At 34.8% G+C, this 25218-nt stretch overlaps 2 protein-coding genes and 1 long non-coding RNA gene across 4 annotated transcripts; 1 reads left to right on the top strand and 2 right to left on the bottom strand.

Annotated features, from left to right (window-relative positions):
* Positions 1-377: 377 nt before the first annotated feature.
* LOC100819477 (uncharacterized) lies at positions 378-1636 on the bottom strand. Its single transcript, XR_137014.3, has 2 exons — positions 1128-1636; positions 378-987 (listed from the first exon to the last, which is right to left on the bottom strand). It is a non-coding gene; the product is annotated as an uncharacterized lncRNA (long non-coding RNA).
* A 5221-nt stretch (positions 1637-6857) lies between these two features.
* Positions 6858-9151, bottom strand: LOC100818937 (lysM domain receptor-like kinase 4). The gene has a single exon (XM_003539726.5). The coding sequence runs from the start codon at positions 8992-8994 to the stop codon at positions 7072-7074; it is 1923 nt and encodes a 640-aa protein (XP_003539774.2). The 5' UTR covers positions 8995-9151; the 3' UTR covers positions 6858-7071.
* Positions 9152-10317: 1166 nt separating this feature from the next.
* On the top strand, positions 10318-23428 carry LOC100792516 (uncharacterized). 2 transcript variants are annotated; one of them, XM_006592205.4, is made up of 14 exons: positions 10318-11274; positions 11734-11778; positions 11877-11921; positions 12026-12070; positions 12169-12213; positions 12306-12350; positions 12450-12999; positions 14537-14652; positions 14789-14809; positions 15750-15868; positions 16931-17035; positions 17850-21410; positions 21507-21720; positions 22270-23428. In XM_006592205.4, exons 1-14 carry the CDS (start codon positions 10815-10817, stop codon positions 22950-22952), a joined length of 6054 nt encoding a protein of 2017 aa, XP_006592268.1. In that variant the 5' UTR covers positions 10318-10814; the 3' UTR covers positions 22953-23428. The 2 variants fall into 2 exon arrangements, with proteins under 2 accessions (XP_006592268.1, XP_006592270.1); XM_006592207.4 differs by lacking the exons at positions 12169-12213; positions 12306-12350.
* The last annotated feature ends 1790 nt before the right edge of the window (positions 23429-25218 follow it).

Raw genomic sequence — 25218 nt, 5'->3', positions numbered from 1 at the left:
ATTTTAGAATAATTTTTTTCTCCAAAACGTTATATAATCTAAAACCAAAAAAGTAATTCTTTTGAAGGTTTAAAAATATTAACGAAGCAAATTTCATTTCTTTCGATTAATAACAAAGTTTTTTCCATACATGTTATAAGAATCAAACCCTGTGAATGATTAAGAAACTCGTCTATGTATTTCCTCGATCTGTTCTAGCTTATATAATATTTTAGAGGAAAAAAAATGATTCCAAAGTTTTCTCTGATGACACTATGCTGAGATCCTTAAATTTTTTCACTCAATTAATGGTCGTAACTTACAAATTACAATCACGGAAATAATAATGAATAAACTTTTGAAAGAAATGGTTGGAAGACTGACAAACATAGAATTGATAAAACCAAGTCTTGTTTTATTTACTATTAACTCAACTCCGATTGTGTAATTGCGACACCAGAACTAGCATTAAGCGACACATATATATGTACAATCACAAACATAGCTTTAGGGTACCAACTCATACCAATATGGAAACGTACATGGAACCACTAGGGTTTGCATCGTACGCTGCCCCAGCATATATAAATTGATACACTGATCTCAGTAATTTAATTCCTTGCATATATACATATCTTACCAACACACTCATCTAGCATTCATTACTCATCAAACACTCCAAGACTTGGGCATATATACAGCATGTGATACATATATCCTTCATCAACTAATTAAGGTGTGCCTTAGTCCTTGATTGTGAGGATTGTGATGCCAGTAATGTTTACTAAATTCCTCACCGACTGTACGTTCGCCAGGTCCACCCATTCCAGGGATTGAATGGTGATATATATCATCAGATTCATTACTTAGTTCTCTCTCGTCCAATTTTCGCGTGAATTTCATCCTATTTGCAGCCATAGAAGAGCTTGCCAGCATCAACACTACACTAGTAGTGCAATCACCACAAGCTTTATTCTCTTCAACGGTAATTGGATTAATTTTCTTTAGCTAGCCACACACACACAAAAAAAAGCAAATAGATAAATAAATTATTGAGGGAATAAAGAGTATATGTTATATATATACACAAAAAAATAGGATATATATACGATCATTCAAGAAACAAGCAGCACGTTTAGTTAACTTACCAGATGATGCTACGTGCCTTTTTGTGTGTGATCTTACACGGAACAAAGGAGGAGGTTCTAGCTACTTAAATAGGGGCTAGCTAGGGGCATATGGAATGGAATTAAATGTGAGATAGGGAATTGGGAAGTCAGTTTTAAATAATATCATGGCGGGGTTGAAACCATTGACGTTGAGGAAAAGATTAAGTGCGATGCCCATTAAAATTGTTAATGAAACAAATTTAATGATGATTTGCTTATCTGTATTTCTATGTGGACTAAATAGGGAACTTCCACTTAATGAGGAGGCATTGTTCATATAGGTAGAATTAATTGTATCGTTGATTTCTTTTGTTTCTTTCTTTTCTATTTTTTTTAATGTATGTGGTCTATCCAACTTGATTGAATGTTGGGAAACACCAATAAGTAGAATAATCATTTCAAATCTACCTAAAAAATGACCAGCAATAAGTATGCTTTTACTGTTAAGATTCTTTTTAATAATGTTACATTGATGGTGTAAATAATGGATTGAGTCATTAAGTTTACAAGAAATTTGTGATTTAATGTTGGTTATATATAACTTATATTAAGTTTAAGAAAGAAGAAGGAACATATTTTAGGGCACGTTCTCTATTTCCCGTTAGTTCAAAAAATGATGTTAAGATTTAAGTGAATTTTCTACCGTTATTAGAAACACATTTCACTCATTTTGATTTTTCGCAAAAGATCACTGAATCGTTTCATTTCCAGCAAAACAACTTTGATTCCTTGTTTCAAAATTTTGTCTCCACTACAAAGCAACATTTTGTCTCCCTCCGTAATCTCCCACCCTAGGGTTGGAGACAATAGTCTCGGGTGAAAAATAACTCATTGTGTGGAGCAGGCGCAATGGTGATTTTGTGTGGTTTTAGGTATTTCCCTTTTTTTTTAACAAGATTAATGTTTTGACTGCAAGTCTCCTGCATCGTCTTGTTCACACATTTGAGGTATTATTAGTTTTGACTCGTATGAGCTTTGCGGTTTTGTCCCTAAAATGCATCTCGGTGCATTTAGGATTTATAAAATACCCTTAGTTTTAACCAGGAAAGGATCACCTTCATGATAGAGAAGGCAAACTATTTTTGTAAGGTAATATCCTTTAGCTTGAAGAATGCTGGTGCATTTACTAGATGGCAATGAAAAAAGTTTTTGAAGCTTAGATAAAGATAAATCTGGAAGCCTATGTATATGATATAATCATGAAAAGTACGACGATTGAGTCTCACTTGTTGGGCTTGATCAAGATGTTCAGGCAGTTTCATAAGAACAATATGCGCTTGAATCTGGCCAAGTGCACATTTGGGGTGAAAGCCAGAAAATGTTTTTGGCTATAGAGTGAGGTATTTATTATAAGCTTAACCTAGATAGATGTCATCAAGTGACAATAATAAATATCAGCGACAATAATGTTTTTGGCTATAAATACCAGCTTAACCTAGATAGAAAAGACAATAATGTTCCTCACTACCAGCAACAATAATGCATCACAAAAAGAGAAAAATTTTAGATGACACTTCACTGTCATCAAGCGAGTCAGAGACCCAACATGATCACAGATTGACCTCCACTCCCTATGGTTCACATAGACCAAGGTATAGGACCTAATATCTCAATGTGTGTGCAAAAAGTGTAGGTGTCGTGTGTGAGCAGAGCAACCTAAGAACTACCCAAAACACCTGCAAAACGATCAGAAAATTCTCAGGCAGATACAACAAATAAAGCACATGTCGTCTACCCTAGGATTCAATGCCACAATTTACTTCTAACTACGAAAGTGATAAATAGACACAAAGAATTAACAACGTAGCAAAGGATATATACAAGCAAGAGTGAAACAAAGAATAAAGAAAACAAGATCGAAGTAAAACCACGAAAAGAACGATAGCAGAATGAAACGACAACGAACGAGAGCACAACAAAAAGATAAAAGAAAAAGGGAAAATAAATAAAAAAAAAGTCAAGATAAAATTGCACGTTCAATTGAATGGCTAAACTCTCTAACCAATTCCCAGTGGAGTCGTCATCTGTCGCAACGTGGATCACGGCGGGACAGTGACAAAAAAAATAGAAAGAGAGGTCTTTTAAAAAGGAAGACTAGGGGAGTCACCATCAATGTTTATTTGAGAAAAACGTTGGGAAAACCAAAAAGATAAAGAATGATCTACGATTTGAGAAAAATGATTTGGGAGTCATTTATGTGCAGGGAAGGTGTTAATACCCCACGCGTCCATCATGAAGACAATAGCCTTTAATTGAACGTGCTAAAAATAAACTGACTTTTAATTATTTATCTTCCGTTGAGAACATGAATTATGTTTGTATTTTTGTTTATTTAGAAAAAGAAAGAAAGTTTTTAGTTTTAGAAACAAAAAAGGACTTTTATTTTTTTAGTTTTTTTAGGTTGACAAGGGAGTTTGCCCTCACTCTTACGTATCGTCAAGTGCAATGAGAAAATCAGACTTACGTAGTTCTTTGGATAAAAAACAACTTGTGTGTTGGGTTGTTTTTATCTTTTTTCGAAAGATTTATTTTAATTGCGTGAGAAAGAGTCGTTAAGGTGTTGGACCTTGAAATGACATTGAATTTTAAGAAAATAGTGGAGAGAATTGCTTAGGGCATCAGACCTTGAAGCGATTTTGAATAACGCATAATGTTCATTGAGAAAAGGAGAATTGAGTGATTATTTGTTTGAGTATTTTTTATCTTTTTAGAAAAGATTTTAGTTTTGTGATAAATTTTGTGAAGTCAAGCGAGTCGGAGACCCAACATGATATTGATAAAATTTACTCATGTGTTATTGAACACCACCAAGCAAGTGGAAGACCTAACATGGATTACACGTAATGTGAAAATGATTTCAGGTTTGCGGTAAACTTTGTGAAGTCAATTAAGTCGGAGACCCAACATGATATTCACAAAATTTACTCACTTTATTGAAACACCACTAAGCAAGTTGGAGACCTAGCATGGAGTGCACGGAATGTGAAAAAAATTTCGGGTTTACGATAAACTTTGTGAAGTTAAGCAAGTCGGAGACCCAACATGACATTCACAAAATTTATCCATACGTTATTAAAACACCTCCAAGCAAGTCAAAGACCTAGTATGGAGTGCATGGAACATAAGGGCATACTAAATAATACTAATGCAGAATTGCAAAATAAATGAATAATTGACATAGCGTTACGTAATTAATTAAATGGACGAGACGTGCACAAATAAATCGAATGAGAATAAAAAGAGATAGAATATAAGCGGGGAACACACTTAGTAATTAAGGGTGACGGGTTAAAACGTGGGAGAAAATAAAATAAGTGACATAATATTTACATCACATTACTAACTAACCAAGCAATGATAAATCAAATTTGAAAATAAAATAAATAATAGAGCCAAACTGAAAAAATAAGAAGAAAAGGTGGTGTAAATAACAATTTTTACTTTATTTGGGCTATACCTAAAAGGAGTGGGGTGTGTGTAGATGGGGTGTGACTAATAGTATTTGTTTTATGTAAGATTTTTTTTTAAAATGGGTTAGGCCCAAAATGAAAAAAGGTATATATGTAAAAAGGAAGTATAAATAACAATTTTATTTTATTTCATGCTCAAGAAACTAGGCATGTTTCAACTTTTTTTTCATTTTTTTACACAAACATTAACAGAAAACTTCTAAGAATCTCACCAGCAGCCAATGGATTCACCTACGACATGAAACGAATCAAACAATAGACCAAAAGAAAGAACCAAAAAAAAATGAAAGAGGAGTAGAGAGGGAAGAAAGAGTAAAAGAGAGGACAAGGGAGAAAGACAGAGATGAGAGAGAAGGAACGAGGGAATACTTGGAGATCCCTTCTCCTTCTCTGATTGCAGTGCCAAATAATGTGATGCAATTAGTCTTTTTTTTTATCTTTTTTGGATTCATGCCTCTTCTTATTTTCTGTGTTTTTTGATGTTCATACCTTCTTTTGTATTGTTCCTTCTCCTTCCGTTCTCTTTGACCTAATGGACTTTTAAAGAGAACCTATTAAGTTCCTTATGATTCTTTCCCTTATTATTATTATTTTTTCCATTTTATTTTTGTTCTTCCTTTCTTTTTTTCCGTTTTGTTTTTTTTTTCTTCATTTTTTTTTTTAAACTTGTCCCAATAGAACTAGGATTTGACAAAATGTCAAACAATTATTTTGACGTCATTAAAGACACTTCATATATATATATATATATATATATGAAAAATTGTGTTTTAAGTCCTGTTATTTTTTTTACTAAATTTTGTCTTAATTAAAACTGATGAGTTTGATTTTATATTTTTAAAAATATGTGAAATTGCTAGTCTCATTATAATATGATTAGACATATTCATTGAAGTGACTCATGGTTAATACATAATAGTGACATGACTATCACATATTAATCACCTATAATGTAACTACTATGTGACATTAGAAACTAATTTTTTTAGGGTCAAATTAATTGATTTTAAAATACAAGACCAAGTTGATAATATATATATATAGAGAGAGAGGAAGCAAAATATATTTACCCAAAAAATACAATAAATTAAAAATAATAAAACTTTCTCCCAATTGATTTTTTTTAAAATCCAATTGGACAGATTATCATCGCCATCTTACATTTTTAATGGTTATAAAAAAAATAAGAATTTGAAAGTAAATTTGAGCCTATTTTCAACCTAGTAAAAAATAAGAGATATCAAACATGCCATAACCACGATGATGATAGTTTTTATTTTATATCTTTGAAACCAGAGACTCAATCAGTGTTTTAGATTAAATTTGGACATATTTTCAACCTAGTAAAAGTCTTCTTATTTGGTAGGCCAATAAGAGTCAAGTGCATGCCAACTCATCCTGAGCCAACAATAAGACATCCCAATGTGATGGCATATCTTGACAAATACTAGTAGTTACCTCTATCAAGTATTCTCTCTCTCACACACATTATCATTATTGTGCTAAAAACTTATTTAAACACTAAGTGTGTGTTTAGTTTGTAGTTAGCATGACTTTCAAGACACCTCAATGGAGAAGCTTGTGTCTTGTTAGATCGGATCAAACCTCAATTTAAGCATTTCAAGCGTAAAAGAAAAAAGTTTGCAAGTCTCTACAGGTGGTCAGATCACCGTCTTCCTCTAATAAAATTTATCACTACCCAAATCATGCTGCCAAAATGGTTACCACACTCATAAGGATATATAGGGTTCAATCAAAACACTCAACATTTAAAAAATATAATAATATATTATCAAATTAAAATTTATGAAGTGATATAAATTTTCCTAGTAATTTTCTATTTTTAATAAATTTCACTAAATATAAAAAAATATTTAAAAGAGCGTATTAAAATTATTTATTTCTAACGCATTTTTTATTTTCCCAGAAAAAAAATGTTATAGTTATAGAATATTAACCCAGTCTAAAAAAGGATCCAATCTGGCCCTTGTTTCATTAATACTAATATATTGCTACATACGGTGGAACAGAAACTTTCCTAATTTTGAAGTTATAGATAAACATAGATGCTTCTGTCAAAAAATAAAAAAATAAAAAAGACATAGATGTTATGCATGCATGACGGTGCTATAAGTGCAAAATGGAATCTGCTTCTCTAATATCCTCCAATGACTAAGTGTTGAGGTGATGATTCATTTGTGTCCAAGCACAAATATTTGGTGACAAAACTGAAGACCAATTAAGAACACAAAAATATTTAATTATTTAGTTTATAGATTAGATGCCTTGACAAACCAAACAATTCCTAGCATAAACAGATGTATCAATATTTCTTAGATTTTCATAATCACGAGGAACAAAAGAGGAGGGAACATAATAATATTTCTTACATTTCATACTTACAAGCTTAATGTTAGCCAATTTGATTACAGATTTTATTGTACTGCTCTTGGCTACACCATTTTTGCAAGGACTTTCATGATATCATCCATGGATGGCCTATGCAGGGGATCATCTGCCACACAATCCTTTGCTAAGAAAGACAAACATAAAGCCTCTGGAAGAGAGTAATCCTTCAAATTAGGATCCATGAAGCTCCTTAACCCTTCAAAACAACCCCCTTCACTGGCTTCCCCCAACAAAAATCCAAGGGAATCTTTGATTGGTTTTCCATCAAAGTTGTCTCTTCCTGAGATCAACTCAAGCAAAACAACCCCAAATGCAAAAATGTCCACTTTTTCAGAAACCAAGCCATGTAAGAGGTATTCTGGTGCCACCAATCCTTTGGGAATTTCCACACTATTTCTTTTGGTAGGTGTGAGTGTGACACTAGCAGCCAATGCTCTTCCAACGTCTGCCAGTTTTCCCCTCCAATTTGCTGTTATGAATATATTTCTACTACTAATGTTCATGTGAGCATAGGAAGGAAAAGAACAGCAATGTAAATAGTAAAGACATGTTGCAATATCAAAGGCTATTTGTGTCCTTTTGTACCAATTTATTGGATTGCATGGATCAGATAAGCAGTCCCTCAGGCATCCATTCTTAGGCAACTCAAAAACTAAATAAGACCATGGATCTTTATTGCTCTTACCAACATAACAAACACCAAGCAAGTTCACAATATTAATGTGGTTGATTTTAGAATGTAAATCAATCACCTGTTGTGTGTCTTCCAACCTCATCCTCTTTATCATCACCTCATGATCATTGACTGAGCCCTTGTAGACAAAGTCACCTTCGCGACCCCGGTTGTGACCGATCTTGTTTTCTTCACTGAAATTGTTGGTGGCCTTTTGGAGCTCTTCCATGCTGTAATTGAGTAAGTAGTACTTTATTCCAACAAGAAGATCTGGGGAAAGGCACCAAGTAGTAGAGTTTTTACCGGTTTGGGTAGATATATGAGAGCTTCTAGTTGGTGACCACAAAGTGAGGGAGTTTGTTTGACTAATGGAATGGACATCATCACTTTTCCTGATTCTCTTCATGTACAATCCACTAGCAAGCAATGTTATGAACAAAAAGAATCCTATAACCGATCCTGCAATGTACAAATTCGATGATTGTGTGGATTCCTCGGTCGTAACCACTGGATTTGTGGAAAGAAAACCAGGAGGTGGAGAAGGAGAATCAGGAATATCATGTATTCTGATTGGACCATCCTTTATTGGAACAAAAACAACTGTATCAGGATAAACCGTTGAAAAGGGATTCAAGCTATTAACTGCATAGAATTCTTCAGTTGAGATGCCAAATTTTTCACTCAATTTGTCAGGATCATCTCCTAGTATTAGGGGGTATGTGACAAGGTACTTCACCTTCATGCTCCTTGTGAAATTGTAACTGTCAGGACAAGCACACATGAGAGGCACACGAAGCTCAGAACCAGCTTCTGGTTTATTACCTTGTGAAATGTTTTCCTCAGCCAGTGTGAGATGTTTCAGCAGCCCTTCAAAAACACCACAAGCAATCTCGGAATATGTCGTGTTGTTAAGGACTTTATAGCTTAAACTGGCTTGAAAATACCCTCCAGAGCAGGTGCAATTAACAGGAATAAGCACCTCTTTACCTTGTTTGAGTTCATCAAACAAAGAAAGAGGTGTGAGGTTGTTTTTCAGAAGCACCTCATCAGAGTTCGTGTTGAAGAGCTTTGAGACTTCTGAAATGGTGTTCAAATGCTTATTTGCTCTATACACCAAGAATGTTCTGCATGAATCCTTCGTTGACTTGCAACTGTACCTTGTCCCTTGCCCAATTTCATTTGAAGTACAATTATTTTGGTCGTAAGACAATTGAGCTGAGCATGCACCTAAGCACATCCAAGCAACAAACCAAAGATGAAGCATAATTTTGTGGTTAAGTACAAGATTTCCCATTAAGGGAATTTCTCAGTAGTCACTAGAAATCACAAAGAGGAGAATGAAGGGGGAACAAAAGAAGGGGATGCTAAATCAAAGTGATAATATATCATATCTCTCCTGGGTTTGAGCTTGATTCATATGAATTGTGTCATTCATTATTGCTATTAAGGTATGATTGAATTATTTAGCAAGGTTCCAAAAGAAAGATGACATTAGAGATCAAGACCATTTGACTAAAAACTTATTCAAAGTTTGTCAACACGTGTGGTCAAATGCATCAATGCGCAAGAAGCCGGCCGAAAAACAAATGGCTATTTGAGGATAAACTTAATTTTTTTTTTTATAGTTGTTACAAGATGTTTGTTTTTATTCCTTTCTATTTGTTTCTTACCAATCATATTCAATATCTTATGTGTTGTCTGTCTCGGGAAGTAGGCCCTTCCTCCCATTGGATTGTGAATTCGCCAATCAAGAATAGATTAAATATATGCATGAAATGACTAGGTTAAAATCATATATGCATGAAATAATAAACACATGGTATGAATAATAAGATAAATTAGTAACTTCAAAAAAGATTATCGTAACAAGGAGTTTTTTTTAAGATTTTCTTGGATAGACATAAAAACCTAATACCTCACTCTTAGACACAATCAATAAAAAATTAAAAATTTATAAAATATAAAAAAAATGTTCATCATTTATTAAATTTAATATGATTTAGTTCGAATAAGGATTATGATATAATAAGCTTCCTTTGATAAAGATTTGATCTAACGAAAATATGTTTTTTTTTTAATTTCTGTTGTTTATGTAAATGAAATAAAATATATAATCAACTTACTTATAAATAATAAGTTTTATAAATATACTTTGTATGTATTTTTAATATATTTTATAAGAGACTCAATTTTCAAGAATAGAATAAAAAAATTAATCTCTTATTATTATTTTTTGTTTAAACGAATTGAAACATAATTCTTCTCCTTTTATTTTTCTAAATTTGACATCTTCCTACAATTTTTATATACTTTGTCTTTTATTTAAATTATTTTATTAACAATTTTAAATTTATGTAATATTATTTTTTAAAATACGTAACTAACTCTTCGAACTTTATACAATATATGCCTTGAATATATTAGCTGCAAACACACCTCATAATTATCATGAGTAATTAAAGAAAGACATGGCAATGGAACCTGGGTAGTTTTTTGTTTTTCAAATACGACAACAATATAAACTTTATTTAATTTTTTACTTAATTACTTTAAGGTTTGATTACTTTGGGGATCTCCAAACTTTTACCAAATTTTTCATTAGGTCCTAAACTTTTATTTGTTTCTGATTTTTTTATTAATAAGTTTCTATTGAACCTAATTAAAAAATAAATATAAGTTTAGAAATCCAATTGAAACTAAAAGAAATTTCAGGAACTTATTTAAAAATGACAAATAATTCAAAAACCTAATTAAAATCTCTACAAGACTGGTATTTTTACTCCTAAAGATTCTAAACTAGTTAAACCTCCTAAATAAAATAAAATACTAACAGCATTAAGTGTTGGCAAAAGTGTAGAACTTTGTAGTCAAAGTCTAGAATGCCCTTTCTCCCGGCCAATTGTATTTCTTTCTCTGCTTTTCTGGGGTACACCTGCCGCGTTTTGTTTTATAGTGCTCGGAGAATCCCCTTGATTGCAACACCAGCCCAACTCCGTCGCCCTTCGCGAGTATAAATTTCTCCGCCACTCTCCGAGCTCAACATTGCTCAGAAGAAACCACCATGTCTCCGAAACTGCTATTGTTGGCAAATTAGGGTTTGCAAATTAAGTTTTAATGGCGAACGTCACTGGTTCCGGTCCCGTCGCGGAGAAAGGACCAGTTACGAGGTCTTCGACAGAGTCATTGTCGAATAAAGCTGTTGCGAGCGGTTCCGTCACCACCGCCACTCCGAATCGCAAGTCGGAGTGGCTCGAGAAGCGGACGCCGCCGTCGCTCTCGGCGAGAATCACGGTGAGATTCGGTCAGAAGACGCCGAGTCCGTTGCGGAGATCTGAGAGAACGAAGAACGCTTCTCCTTCTTCTTCTTCGGATCCTTCGGCTTCAAAATCCAAGAGTTCGGGTTCGAAGTGCCATTGCAGTGGGAAACAGTTGGCGTTTGAGGCTAGCGGTGACGAGGATGATGATAATGATGATGACGAGGATGAGGAAAGTGGCTCGGAAGCTTCATCGAGACTTAGACCTAAGAGAATGACTGCGCGCGAGTATCGTGCTCTCTTTGTTAAACCTAAGAGAGGTAACTTATCAGATTGCAGAAAATTTATAAATTTAATGAGTAAAGTAATTTTATTTTGTGAAGAGAGTGGCTATGAATCGTTTCAGATCAGTTGCAGTGTTATTCTAACTGGTGGAGTTGGTTAGAGTTTAGTGGGGGTGGTTATGAGTTGGTTCTGATCAGTTACACTTTTTAAAAGAATGTTTGAGTTAGGTGGAGTTTTGTTATTGGATTGTTACAAGTTTCAACTTTTCAACTATCAATAGCATACAGTTTTCTCTCTCTCTCACACACACACTCTCACTCAGTTCTCTTTGGCTATGATGCCTTTGTAGGTGAAGATGGAATTTAGGGCTAGTCTATCAGTAATATTTCTGGTTATCAAAATGTGGATAGTTAAAAAATGTAGCCGAGTGAGTGTGCTAGTGTTAGTATATTGTTGTTGTTAATATTCTTCTAATTTTGATTATTGACTGCCAGATTGCAATGACAAGACAAATGGGATGGATAGGTCAACTGAAGGAGGTGAGGAATTAATTGAAGAAATGGTGGTTAGTGAGGTGTGCTAGTGTTAGTATAATATTGTTGTTAATATTCTTCTACTTTTAATTTCCGACTACCAGATTGCCCTGATAAGACAAATGGGATGGATAGATCAACTAAAGAAGGTGAGGAGTTAATTAAATTATTGAAAATGTTGCTTAGTGAGGTGTGCTAGTGTTAGTATATTGTTGTTATTGATATCCTTCTCATTTTAATTTTTGACTGCCAGATTACCGTGAGAAGACAAATGGGATGGATAGGTCAACTCAAGAAGGTGATGAGTTGTTAATTGAAAATGCTGCTGAGTGAGGTGTCTAGTGTTAGTATATTGTTGTTGTTAATACTCTTCTACTTTAAATTTTTGACTGCCAGATTGCCATGAGAGGACAAATGAGAATGATAGGTCAACTCTAGAAGGTGAAGAGTTGTCAACTGAAAATGTTGCTAGTGTTAGTACTTAGTATATTGTTGCTGTTAATATTATTCTACTTTTAATTTTTGACTGCCAGATTGCCATGATAAGACAAATGGGATTGATTGGTCAACTCAAGAAGGTGATGAGTTGTTAACTAAAAATGTTGCTGAGTGTGATGTGCTAGTGTTAGTATATTCTTGTTGTTAATATTCTTCTACTTTTAATTTTTGAATGCCAGATTGCCATGAGAAATCAAATGAGGTGGATAGGTCAGCTCAGGAAGGTGATGACGGGGGTAGGGACAAGATTGATGGGTGCCTTAAAGAGAATTGTTTTGATTCTGCCAAGGATTATAAGGATATTCTGCCACCTGAAGATGCCAATGGTAAAGAGATGAGAGCTGAGCCTAAGTTGAGTGGGCCTTTGAAAGAACTATTAGATAATAATGTGACTGTAAATTCAATTGTATCATCTAATGCTGCAACTTGTGAGCCGCCCAGTGGGGCACCTGAAAGGGTTCAGTCTGAATCGTGCAAAGAGGAGACATTGCAGAAGCTAGGGTCAAGGGATTCTATATCAAATGAAAATTTGATTATGAAATGTGTAGAGAATGATAAAGGTGAAAAATCGATATCTTCCAAGAGAAAAAGAAATATGGTGGACATGCATGCAAATGCTTCTGCTATGTTGGTTGACAATGACAACAGCAACTTGATTGAGGATGCTCACCCATCAAGAATATGTGGCAATGTTGTGGAGACCAGCGGGTCACGTTCCAAAAGGATAAGGTAATTGTTAATTTTTAGCAAATGATAGGGAAATAATCAATGCTATTCCTGAATTAATATGAAATAAGTTTTAATCCATGTTTTGTTGCTTTTATTAGGTTTAGCCTTCTCATAGTTTCCTCTTTTCATAGTTTTCTCTCATAGTTTCCTCTTTTTCTGTATGTTAAAAATACAGTTTGGCTTTTTTCTAGTAAGATGTGAGGTGTCGAGTTTGATTTTTCTAAAAGACATTTGAATAACTGTTGGACACATTGGAGTTTAATAAAATGATTTGGATATATGATCTATGGAAATTTGATGTAATTGATGAATTGAGTGTTTAAAATGAATGCATTGAAAAACTAAAGGACTAAAATAATTACAGAAAAAAATATTAGGACCGTAAGCTTAATTAAGGCATAATTTTTTCATTGCCAACTTGTCATACTGATGGGTAACAAAATGGAAAATTAATCCAAGAGTACTCCTGTTGGTAGGTTACTCCCATGATAAATGTAGAGTGCTCCTCTGACTTAACTTTCAGATGCTCTAAAGTTGTTCAAGACATTTGATGAGAATCTGTACTCTATATATAGACCAACAAAATCTAATATAATAAAATTAAAAAAAATCTAAACTAACTAAATAATTGTCCAACCTACATGCACATGTTGGTTTTGAGCAAATATTGTATGGATGTTTTTTAGTTGCTAACTTTTTTCTAATAGTCATTTGAGCAAGGAAAATAGGAAAGAAAAAGGATGAAAGGGAAAGGTAATAGATAGTAAAGTTAAAGTGAGTGTCGCTAAAATTGCATTTATACACCTTCACTTTCTCTCAAAGTAGCTGTAAATATATGTGAATGTGTATTATTATTCAAGTATGATAATGGTAAACAAATAATGGATCATCCTCAAAAGATAAGAATTCACCCCTAGCCTAAGCTTCGCATAGAGGCACTCCTCTGTCACAAATTTTACTAATAGAATACACATGTATCCCTTCCCCTAGCTCCCAAGAGATTTGTCCCCTGCATACCTCCTTACATCAATTTTCTCTCCTATGTGTCTAACTGACTATCATTCTCTTACATCTCTCATGTTTGACCTTCCCCTTTTGGCCAAACACCTTTAGCACCTCTTATGTCAACTTTCCCAAACATATGCATATACCTGCTAGCTACTTGGGTTATTGATACTTAATCCATTTGGTTGTTGAGTTCCTAACAATTTTTAACAGCATTTAGTGATTATGTCACATGGTATGGACCTGTGGCAACAATCTTGCTGCTCTTTACATATTTTGTTAAGAAACCACCTGGCTATTATAACCACCTAAAGTTTAGTTTCTCTGTGTAGATTGTATTGCTTACAGGAAATGGTCCTGTCAACACATTTGATACATTAATACAAGATGATATGTGTACAAATCAATTTTTAGGTGGATTAAAAATAATGCCAGTATCTTAAAAGAAGAAAAAAAACCTTGCCTGCACATTAGTTTTGGGATAAGCTTATTTTGTTAGCTCCTAAGTTTGTATTAACTGTTTTTTTTTCAGGCATATCTCCTTATCAGAATCAGATGTGAAAAGGGATGGGAGGAAAACGGCCAATAATGTTGATCAGCCTTCTTCAAAATCTTATGGTGATAATTTATCTACTAGGAACAAGGATGGTTAGTTGTCCCCATCATTATTAAGTTTCAGTTTGTTATGTGTCTTCACAGACAAATGACATTGACAAATAACAAGAATTATTGTAGCCATTGATGTTTCCTATGGGCGTTTGACACCATAAAGTACTTTTTGCAGGAAATTCTGGAGGTCCAGTGGGTAATGTCTCTTAATTCTAGTCTAGTTCAACTGCTTGTGTTTGTAACAGTGTTTCTTGGAAAATATGGAGATTTAATGAGACAAGGCAGGTTTCTTGGATAGCTTCTCATCACCTGAGGAGCCTCAATGCTGATGTGGAGGCTTTTTCTTATACTTGAGGCATGAGGCATTCACCTCTGTTGTATCATGAACTCAACCAAAATGATACATTTTTTCTTTTCTTTTTGTGAATTGAATGTGCTTGGATTTGGTTAAGACAGAGGGATAGGTGGTCTAGAGTAGTTTGAATCTCTGGCATGACTTGGCCTATGGTCTTAGAGATTGGGGGTTGTGCCATTTGAGTTGCAAACTTATTGGTGACCAAAATAATACCCCAAATCCTTACTGAATCATTCTTATCCTAGCAAGTGAATAAGATGTAGAGTAGTCATCTGACCTATCTGAGGGAAAATATGGGAAGAAGCCAAAAACAAAAATCTTTCAGAGTTCAGACAGTGCCAAAGGAGTAATATAGGTGGCTTCTCACATCTTCGTTGAAGATTCTTATCTATGTTTTTTCACCATCATAGCTGAGACTTATACTTCTCTCGTTTCATCTTCAAACTGAAGGAAACATGTACAAACTTCTTTATTACCAACCAAACTCAGGCTAACACGGCATACTTCCTTCATTTCCTCCATCCCCAACTAACTTGCTTTTCCTTATTCCCATCACAGCTGTAGAATTAATTTGCTTCACCCCCCCCCCCCCCCAAAATCTGGTTGCCTCACTTTCAAAGAGGCACTCACCTTGTCTTACTGTCTCAAAGTGAGGCAGTTTTTGGGCGTGCTGCTGCCGCCTCAACTGTCCTTTCTCCTCATATCAATGCTGGTTGATAATTTATTCCATGTGAATTGCAGTTCTTAGTTCTTACTCATTTGTTTGCTGATCAAATGACAGACTCAAAGAGACCTCTAGGGGTCACTGTTGAAACTGAGAAAATACGGAAACAGCAAAGGAGCTTACATCTTTTACTGAAGCCAGAGATAGCAAATCTTTGTGAAATTCTGCGTCTCCCTGTATGTAGCTTGTTTTCTTTTTGCCAAGTTATACGTGCTGTTTGTTTGTTTGTAAAAGGCCTTCATAATTTGGTTGATTTGATGCTGTCCTTTTATTACACTCTGGATGTTCAGATGATAGATTACTAATCCTGTCATAATTTTGCAAATGTTTTAGTTTGAATCTTGTGAATGTTGTCTTGCAATGGTGTGGGAATGAAATCTGTTTTGGAATTGTGAAGTCCAAGGTTAAAAGGCTAGATCCAGGATATGTTGGAGAAACTTTCTGATGTGGATTTTCTGATTTTGTCTGATCTTGTAACATTTTGTTTAGAAATTTAATAGGAGTGTCTGAAATAGGAAAAGTATAAGGTTGAAACTTAATAGTGATATCTGAAACAGGAAAAGTACAAGATTTTTAATATTAACAGAAAGGATATTGCTTAGATCAGTAATTGGATTGAAGATAATGGGTTGGAAATGGTTGCTAGGTGCTTGGAATGAAAGAACAATGGTGATCAGGCCAATATGTTTTGGATCCAACTATAGGTGTAGAGTGTAGACCTATATTTTACTCATTCTACACCAAAAGCTACCATACCAGGTTCATTCTTAGAATCAAAAGCCAATATAATTATAAAGTAATTTATTATTATTTTTTTTTGGGGGGGGGGGAGCTGGAAATAACTAATGAGAGCATATCTATATATATAACTAATGAGGCATTCCCAAGGGTTTGATTTTGTTGGAAAGTGGGTATGTGTTGTTGATAGATTACTTTGTCATATTTGGGAGTCGCTGTATACATTAATATAGCCATATAATGGCTTCACCTGTTACTATTAAAACCTGAATTCAAGATCATGAATCCATGACCTAAGGAATGTGTATTTATTACTATATATATATATATATATTGCATTTGAATTCTTCTAATGGAACCCTGCATCCCTGAGCAATGATTTTTAAAACTATGTACTCTGTCACTCAGGATTTTCATGATAGTTGATGTAGTATATTTCAATCTTGGTTCTATTATCAATTTGTATTTTGTTGTATTTTAACATCTTTTTTCTAATGCAGGACAATGTCAAGAGTATGGTTGAAAATTGTCTTGAATATACTATGAACAATTACCAGATCTGTACAGAACCAGTGTCAATATTACAGGCTTTTCAACTATCTCTGGTCAGAATTTTCTTCTTTTTCATACATATGTTTTTTCCCATCAGTTTTCTTTGGCCAAGCCTTTTTTGCTTGCTGGAATAACTTTTTCAAACATTTTTATACATGACTGTTGGTAAAATGAAAGTGCATCATTCTTACAATTTTTAAGAAATAAGAATAACATAATAATCCTTAAACATCCTTCATTCTACATCATTTGGCCTTTATATTTGGTAAAGTCTAATACTTCATTGATGCCTGTTGATTTTTTATCCATTGATATTTGTTTGTTGCTGCAACCTAATGGGCAAACATTTTTTACTCTGCACTTGATCTAACCGGTCAACTTCAAACCTCTTTCTTATGTTGAATGCCTTGAAATTTTGTACAAGTTGAGATTCTGATCTCTGGGTAGCTCAGTCAGCTGATCAAATGAGGCTAGGTTCTAGCCTCAATATGCATGCCTGACACAATTCTCATGGTCAAATTATCTTGACTTGAAGTAACTTTGTAAAAGTTCTTTTCCTGATCTTAATTCTGTTGAATATTTATTCTTTCCACTCATTCCATTTAATGAAATTTCTCCCTTTCTATGGATTTTTCTTTTTTTTTTGCCTTTTTCTTTTATACAAGGCTTCATATTTCATTGTAGGGATCTACATAGAACAATGCTTTGTGGATGTAACTTTTGTTATTAAGAAGTTATGGTTCTATCTTCTAAAGCTTTTAACAACCTGTTTAATGTTGTTAGATTTAGGTTTCCAAACTCTTGTAGATTTGTGTTGTTCACTTGGTTGCCTTTAGTACATGTAACTGACAAGCTTTCTCTTTTCAGTGTTGGACTGCTGCTTCTTTGCTAAATCACAAACTTGACTTTGAAGCTTCCCTCATGCTTGCTAAGCAGAACTTGAATTTTGACTGCAAGAAAGAAGTAGTGGATGAAATCAATTCAAGGCTCTGGACTCTGAAGGAAAATTTTTTAAAACTCACAGGAAACTCTAATGTTGTCAGCTATCCAAAAGCTTCTGAATCATCAAATGGGGTTTTTTCTTATATAGAAGAGACAACAGAGGTTGAATTAGTAAAAAATGATAATTCTAAAAATATTAAAAACTTTCAGAAGCGTAAAAGCCAGTGGAACAAGCTACTTCTGATGCAACAGGAAGAGAAGCAGAAGTTGAAAAAAGATATTGAAAATGAAAACGATGAGTTTTGGAGAAGGTACCAAATACACAGGGCTGCTATTCAATTATGTTCTCCCAATGATGTAACGAAAGAGCAAAAGCTCAAGGTTTTCAACACTGAATACATGAAAATAATTAGAGAATTGGAAAGGCAGCATGAAATACGTCTCAAGGATCTTGAGGCCAAGCAATTAAAAACAAGGCTGACATTCCCAGAGACTTTGGCACTGGATGAATTGTTAAACCCTGTTGCTTCAAACGAACCTGGGACTAAGGTTGACCAGACCTGTGATCAAGCTCAGCATTCTAATGCTCCTAAAGCCCTTGTGTCTGATCATGTTGCTGAAGGAGAGGGTTTCAATGATATGGTTGAAGTCATAACAAGGATTGGAACTGGGATTGGATTATCTGAAGCTCCTGATGCCAATGCCTCTGTAGTTGTACCATGCAGTAGCGCACTTGAACTGCAAACTCCTCTGGTCAAACATGCTGATGCTAATAATAAATGCAATAATATTGCTGAAAATGAATATGATAGTCAAGGAAATATTTTCTCTAAGCATTCCAATTCCAGAGAACAATGTTCTGATGGAGCTATTAGCCCGCCAGAGGAAGGTGTGTGTGTAAATTATAGTTGTGAATCTCATGATTTTGGGCAGGATGCTATAACCCGAGTTCTGCCTTCATGTAATGAAGAGATATGTGATGGGAAAACATTAGATGTTCAATGTTCTGATGGAGCTATTAGCTCACCAGAGGAGGGGGAGTGTGTAAATTATTGTTTTGAATCTCATGATTTTGGGCAGGATGCTATAACACGAGTTCTTCCTTCATGTAATGAAGAGATATGTGATGGGAAAACATTAGATGTTCAATGTTCTGATGGAGCTATTAGCTCGCCAGAGGAGGGGGAGTGTGTAAATTATAGTTGTGAATCTCATGATTTTGGGCAAGATGCTATAACACGAGTTCTGCCTTCATCTAATGAAGACATATGTGATGGGAAAACATTAGATGTTCCCAGTGGAGAGGTGGCTCCTACAGTGTGTAACACCACCAGTTCAAATGGTGATCATGTTGAAATTTCTTCTAGGCAAGGGGAACTTGATGGGACTATACTGAGCAATCCTGTTTGTGGTTCATCAATAGAAGTTGAGGCTAATGGTTCCAATGATGGTGCAAAGAATATGGCCCCCGTGAATTCTCAATCATCTGAAGAAGATATCCCAAGTGTAAATACCATGTCCACATCAAATTGTGAGAATGCTGCACAAATCCATGAGGCTGATGACAATAATGGTTCAAAAAATGCTGAAACTCTGAACTCATCTTTGTCTGATGAAAGAATTTCCTCATTGAATTCAAAATCACCTCAAGGCCATGTCCGTAATGAAAATGCCATGTGCATGCAAAATTGTGAAAATTTTGCACAGAGCCTTGAGGATGATGACAGCAATGGTTCAAATAGTGTCATTCCAAATCCACCTTTGATTGATGAGAGAAATGCTGATAGGACCATAATATTAAATAGAGATGCACATGTGGGAATGGTTGAGACTGTCAATTTCACTCCTTCAACAGAGCAAATATCTGGAGGTGCAGTAGATGAAGATGGCCTCCCCAACCACATTTCCGAGAAATCGGTTTTAGATAGTGTGTTGTCCAGACCACGTGAAGCTTATAGTCCCCGTGGTAGCTCAGATGCTGATTGTATTATTCTTTCAAATCAACCTTCTTTTGAGAAACAAAATCATGATGGAGTCTCATCAAGCATACCTGTTGGACAAATTCCACTTGAAGTGTCAAACACTCGTCATGAGAGAATCAGTGTAAATGTATTAGATGGGGAGGAAGCTGTGGGAAGGCCTGCCACAGTCAATTGTACTGATTATCCTGAGAATGTAATTGCTCTGAATTCTTCATCCATGGATCAAATATCTAATGGAGGTCCATTATTAGATGGAGATTTATCACCAGGGCCTTGTACTTCTAGCCCAAGCAATGGTCGGACCCTACCTGATGAACAAATTCCTGTCTTGGAGCCAGAAAATAGCAATAAAGTGGCTGAATGTCAATTAACAGACAGTGTGGTGGTGAATAAAAATGCCATATCTGACCAGCTGGAAGGAGTATGTAGAACTATGACAGAAAACAGTTTATCCCTGGAGACTCCAGTATCAAGACCAGTTGATGATCTCATGGAGCCTCTAGAACAAGTGCATTCATTATCATCTGTAGAGTCTCCACCTGACCCGGATACTGCTAGAGAAATGAAGAACACTTTGGTATCTAGTCCTGTTGATATTGTACCAGCTAATCAATCCATTAATGATTCACTGGTCATGGAGCCTCCAGAGCAGGAGGCGCAATTACCTTCTGCTGGTTTCCTTTCTTCCAACCAGGACCTATCTAATTTGCCTTTGGTGACTGGAACTGAAGACCAGCCATCCAATGAAGATGATCTCCCCAACCACATTCCTGAGATGCCAATTGAGATTCAAAATCAAGTTGTGCAACATGCCTCAAATTCAGACCGGCAGGAAGGAGTGTGTAGAACCATGACAGAAAACAGTTTGTCCCTAGAGACTCCAGTATCTAGACCAGTTGATGATCTCATGGTGCCTCTAGAACAAGTGCAGCCATTATCATCTGTAGAGTCTCCTCCTGATCGGGATACTGCTAGAGAAATGCAGAACATTTTGGTATCTAGTTCTGTTGATATTGTACCAGCCAATCAATCCATGAATGATTCACTGGTCATGGAGCCTCCAGAGCAGGAGGGGCAATTACCTTCTGCTGGTATCCTTTCTTCCAACCAGGACCTAGCTAACTTGCCTTTGGTGACTGGAACTGAAGACCAGCCATCGAATGAAGATGGTCTCCCCAACCACATTCCCGAGACATCAATTGAGATTCAAAACCAAGCTGTTGTGCAGTGTGCCTCAAATGTGGAACTTGACTCATGTTCTCGTCAAGTTGTACATCCAGCCTCAAATATGGACCTTGATTCACTTCTTCCTGGTGGAGTCAGACTACAGTCTTCAGACACAAGAAATTTGTCAACTCTCACAGAGATTAATAACCATCCTATACAACCTGCTAGCCAATCAGCTTCCAGGATTATTCGACATTTGTGCCTTGATCCACTTACCAATGAATTGGAAAGACTACGAATACTGACAGATCAAAATATGAAAGAATATGAAAACAAGGTTAGCTTTTGGTTTACTGTTGTTATGATGATACTTATAGTAGGTTTTATATTCTTCATATTTTCTTTTACTATATTATTCTACTTGTTGGAGCAGAAATTGCAGTTGAAATATGATTTTGAGAAGGAACTCGAGGAACTTTACAGGAAGTATGACATTAAACGTAAGGAGGTTGAGGTTGAATTTCAGAATATAAGGAAGAACCTGGATACACAACATAATATAGTTCTTGTAAATAAGATATTGGCTGAGGCTTTCAGGGCTAAATCCATGGATCTTAAAGTATCTGGTGCTTCAAGAATGCAGCAAGGTATATTTCTTCAACTCTAGTGATGGTGGAAATTTCCATGCCCTTTATTATTCTCCTTTTGACTGTACAAGTTTCTGCTGAAGTATATTAGCTGCTTGAAAACATATCTAAATTTCTGATACCATTAAGATATTTGTGGAAACTTCTTAACATGGATCGTGTCTTGCTTCTTCCACGTTTATGTACCATGAAAAAATGAATCTGCACAAAAACAAATGTTAATGGACAGAGAGGACTTTCCCTTTCGATTGGCTTTGTAGGGCATTTGGAATCAAGCTCTCAAGCAAACAATGCATATCAATAACTTACATCCTGGGGTTTTGTTTTCTTTCTTTATATTAAGTCAAAAACTGCCAATACATTTACTGAGTGCAGTTGTTTCTAAGGTTGGTTGTTTGGATTTTTGTAAACATCAGGGATGGGTTTTATTTAGTTAAATATGCCATTTTATGTGTCTCTCTGCTCTGTGCACAGGCGCATTCACCTCATTTTTCCCCATTCTCCTCATTTCTGTTTGTCTTTTCTAACCACACCTTATATTAATGTCAGATGCAAGTGTTCCACAGCAACTATTTCAGCTTGCAAGTCAGCAAAATGCCACTCGGCCCTGTCTGGTCGGTCCATCATCTTGTGGGCCTCCTGCAGACAGCATGCAGAGTTCCTACGCTACAACTACCTCTCAGACTATGGTATCACCAATACAGGCCACTTACAGTACACCAGGAACTTTCTCCAGTGTTTCTCCAAGGGTACCTCATATCAACTCCCTTTCTTCACCTTTGGGAAATGCTCAAACTGCTGGGGAGATACGTGCCCCTGCACCACATCTCCAGCCTTATAGACCCCCAACATCCATCCCAGCCTCCAGTCCCTGTACAGTTCCGCATGGGAGGCCAAGTCAGCCTGCACCTGGTAATATTCCTGTAACTTCTCCCCCATTTTCTCACCGGACACCCTGGTCAATGCCGGCAAACTTTCAGTCTGTTCCTCATAGGGGGCATTGGCTTGTAAGTACAGGTGGGCTATCCACACCTAATTTATCTTCCGTGAATTCTTGCGCTGATGCTAACAGTCAACCTGGTATAAATCTGCCAAATGTTCGGCCACATATGCCAGATTTGCCTACATTGATGAACTTGAACCTATCCAAATTTAGTGGTAATAGCACACCAGCTAACTCGGCACATCCAGCTACATCACCTGATGTAGTCTGTTTATCAGATGATGAATGACCAGAGGAAGAATTTAAATATCTTATGCGTATTTGTCCCAACACGAGGCAATTTTCTTTCCCTTCGTTGAGTGGCTTCTAACAAGAATTAAGTAGGACAGATATTGTTCCGGTGGTGGTGATGGCAGCGGCAGTGCCGGTGCCGTCCTCACCTGTTTTTGTTGTGTTGTAATTATTATTTATTTTAAAATGTATATTCAGTGTAATTAGTTGTGTATGGTTCTCCTCTGGCTTGCAATGAATGGATGTGCTAGTTTGGTGGGGGAGATGAATGAGTGTTAGTTGAAATGAAAGCATGTTGCTGTTCGTATCACATTTTGGATTTAAAATACTCGTTAAGGTTTTATGTAAATTAGTTAGTATCTGCATAAAAAAAAGTTAGATAACATTTATTACAAGACGGGGAGAGTAAGTTACACTCATTGGTGGAAATTTTTTTATCAAATGTAGTGTCATTAAATATTATCATTTTTTAAATCATTTAACTTTTTTAAGAATAAATTTAAATTTGTGATATTTAATTAAAATTAATTAATTTATCTACTTTTATTAGTGTTTGGTGAATTTATTATTGGTTTTTTTGTATATAAAAGATTGGAATTAGTCTAAATCAATGGGATCTTGAAAATTTAAACATAAGAATTAGGGGGTCAAGTTTAACTTGAATAATATGAATTGATTACTTGAAGTTCAATTTGAGTTTTTGTTTTTAGATCAAATTGATTAATTTGATTCTTTATTGCGAAGTAAACTTGTTAGCTTGATTCAATTCGAGATTATGATTAAGTTATACAGTTGGTTAAATGTCTGTAATTAAATAATAATATAAAACAACAAAGGAACTCTTTTTATATTTAAATTTTTCCATTCTCATCCAGTTTCCTTTACAAGTCATCCCAAAAATCTCTTATACAAAAATTAAAATGAAATTAGAAAAATTCTACCAAACAAATATTGGTTGAGGATGCAATGTATACACTCTATACCACTTGCAAGTACCATCTATCATTTGAATGAAACATGAAATGTAAAGGAAAATAATTGGATCATTTGAATGGAACACATGAAATGTAAAGGAAAATAATTGGACAAAGACCGGATTTGCGGAGAATAAAGAACAAATGTTACTAATTGATTAATATTAGTTTATTACAATCATTCGTTAATATCTGTTTATTACAATCATTCGTGACTCGTGAGTATTGATTCTCCTAGTGATCTTATTCTTAACATTTTTATAACATATTATGACTTGTTTTGACATTTTTACAAGTAAGAATCCACCACATAAGTTACAAAACCATGAGCTTCTGCCAAGTAAATTCAATCATAAGAAAATATGTAAGATAAAGAATACCAATATTGACTCAAATATAAATAATAATTATAAAACCTTAAAAGTAGAGCAATGTTGTAAAATAAAGAATAGCAATATTAACGTTAATGAATTTGTTCACACCACAACTAGTAATACAATCGTAAATATCGATGGGCACCGCTTTATGACATTTTGCAACACAAATAACATAACATATTGGATACCCAAATGTTAGATATTAAACAATCTATGCCACATTGAGCAGGACACAAAGCTTGTCTGGCTCAATTTTCATTGATGCATAATTATAATCAGCTTATACGAAGTCATAACTCCAATAATTTTTATCTCATTATTTGTCATAACTTTTGTCCAAATCTTTGGAATCTCTCAAAATTTGCATAGATGTTATATTCTTGTTGTGATATTTCAAAGAAAATAAACATCAATGTATAAGCACAAAACTATACTTGTAAAATAGCTTTTTAACTCCTCTATAAAATTGTATATCAAGGATAGCAAATGCCTCGTAAAAGAAACGACAGATTTGGATGACAATAAATAAATAAAAAATATTCCGTATTCAATGCTCAAATTTCAGTTTCAACCGTTCTACAACTCATAATTAATTTCTTAAAATTCCAAATCAAGTGTATGAGGTCGAGAAAATACGTTTAACTTATTCCTACGTTTCACAAATTCCAGTCAAGTGTATGAGTAGTTTTAAAATTCAGAATTTGAAATTATGTACAACATAATTTTAACATTTCAATAAAAAAATTATTCTTTTAATTTCTTAACCAATGCAAGTTAGCATTTGTCTTATTCAAAATACATATAAGATATGTATTTAATTAATATTTTTTTAGAGAAATGTATTTAATTAATGTTATTAACTTAGTATTTATATTTTTTTCTACAGGATTTAGTATTTATATAATTTTTTATA

Source organism: Glycine max, chromosome 12 (assembly GCF_000004515.6).
Source record: "Glycine max cultivar Williams 82 chromosome 12, Glycine_max_v4.0, whole genome shotgun sequence".
Taxonomy (NCBI): Eukaryota; Viridiplantae; Streptophyta; class Magnoliopsida; order Fabales; family Fabaceae; genus Glycine; species Glycine max.
The sequence above is the reverse complement of the archived record's forward strand: the minus strand, read 5'-3'. Positions and strand labels throughout refer to the sequence as shown.

Excerpts from the sequence above, each read along its gene's own strand:
- LOC100818937 (XM_003539726.5), bottom strand. The coding sequence starts at position 8,994 with ATGGGAAATCTTGTACTTAACCACAAAATTATGCTTCATCTTTGGTTT.
- LOC100792516 (XM_006592205.4), top strand. The coding sequence starts at position 10,815 with ATGGCGAACGTCACTGGTTCCGGTCCCGTCGCGGAGAAAGGACCAGTT. Across the intron at positions 12,214-12,305 it reads TGATAGGTCAACTCTAGAAG|ATTGCCATGATAAGACAAAT; the intron begins GTGAAGAGTTGT and ends TTTGACTGCCAG. Across the intron at positions 12,351-12,449 it reads TGATTGGTCAACTCAAGAAG|ATTGCCATGAGAAATCAAAT; the intron begins GTGATGAGTTGT and ends TTTGAATGCCAG.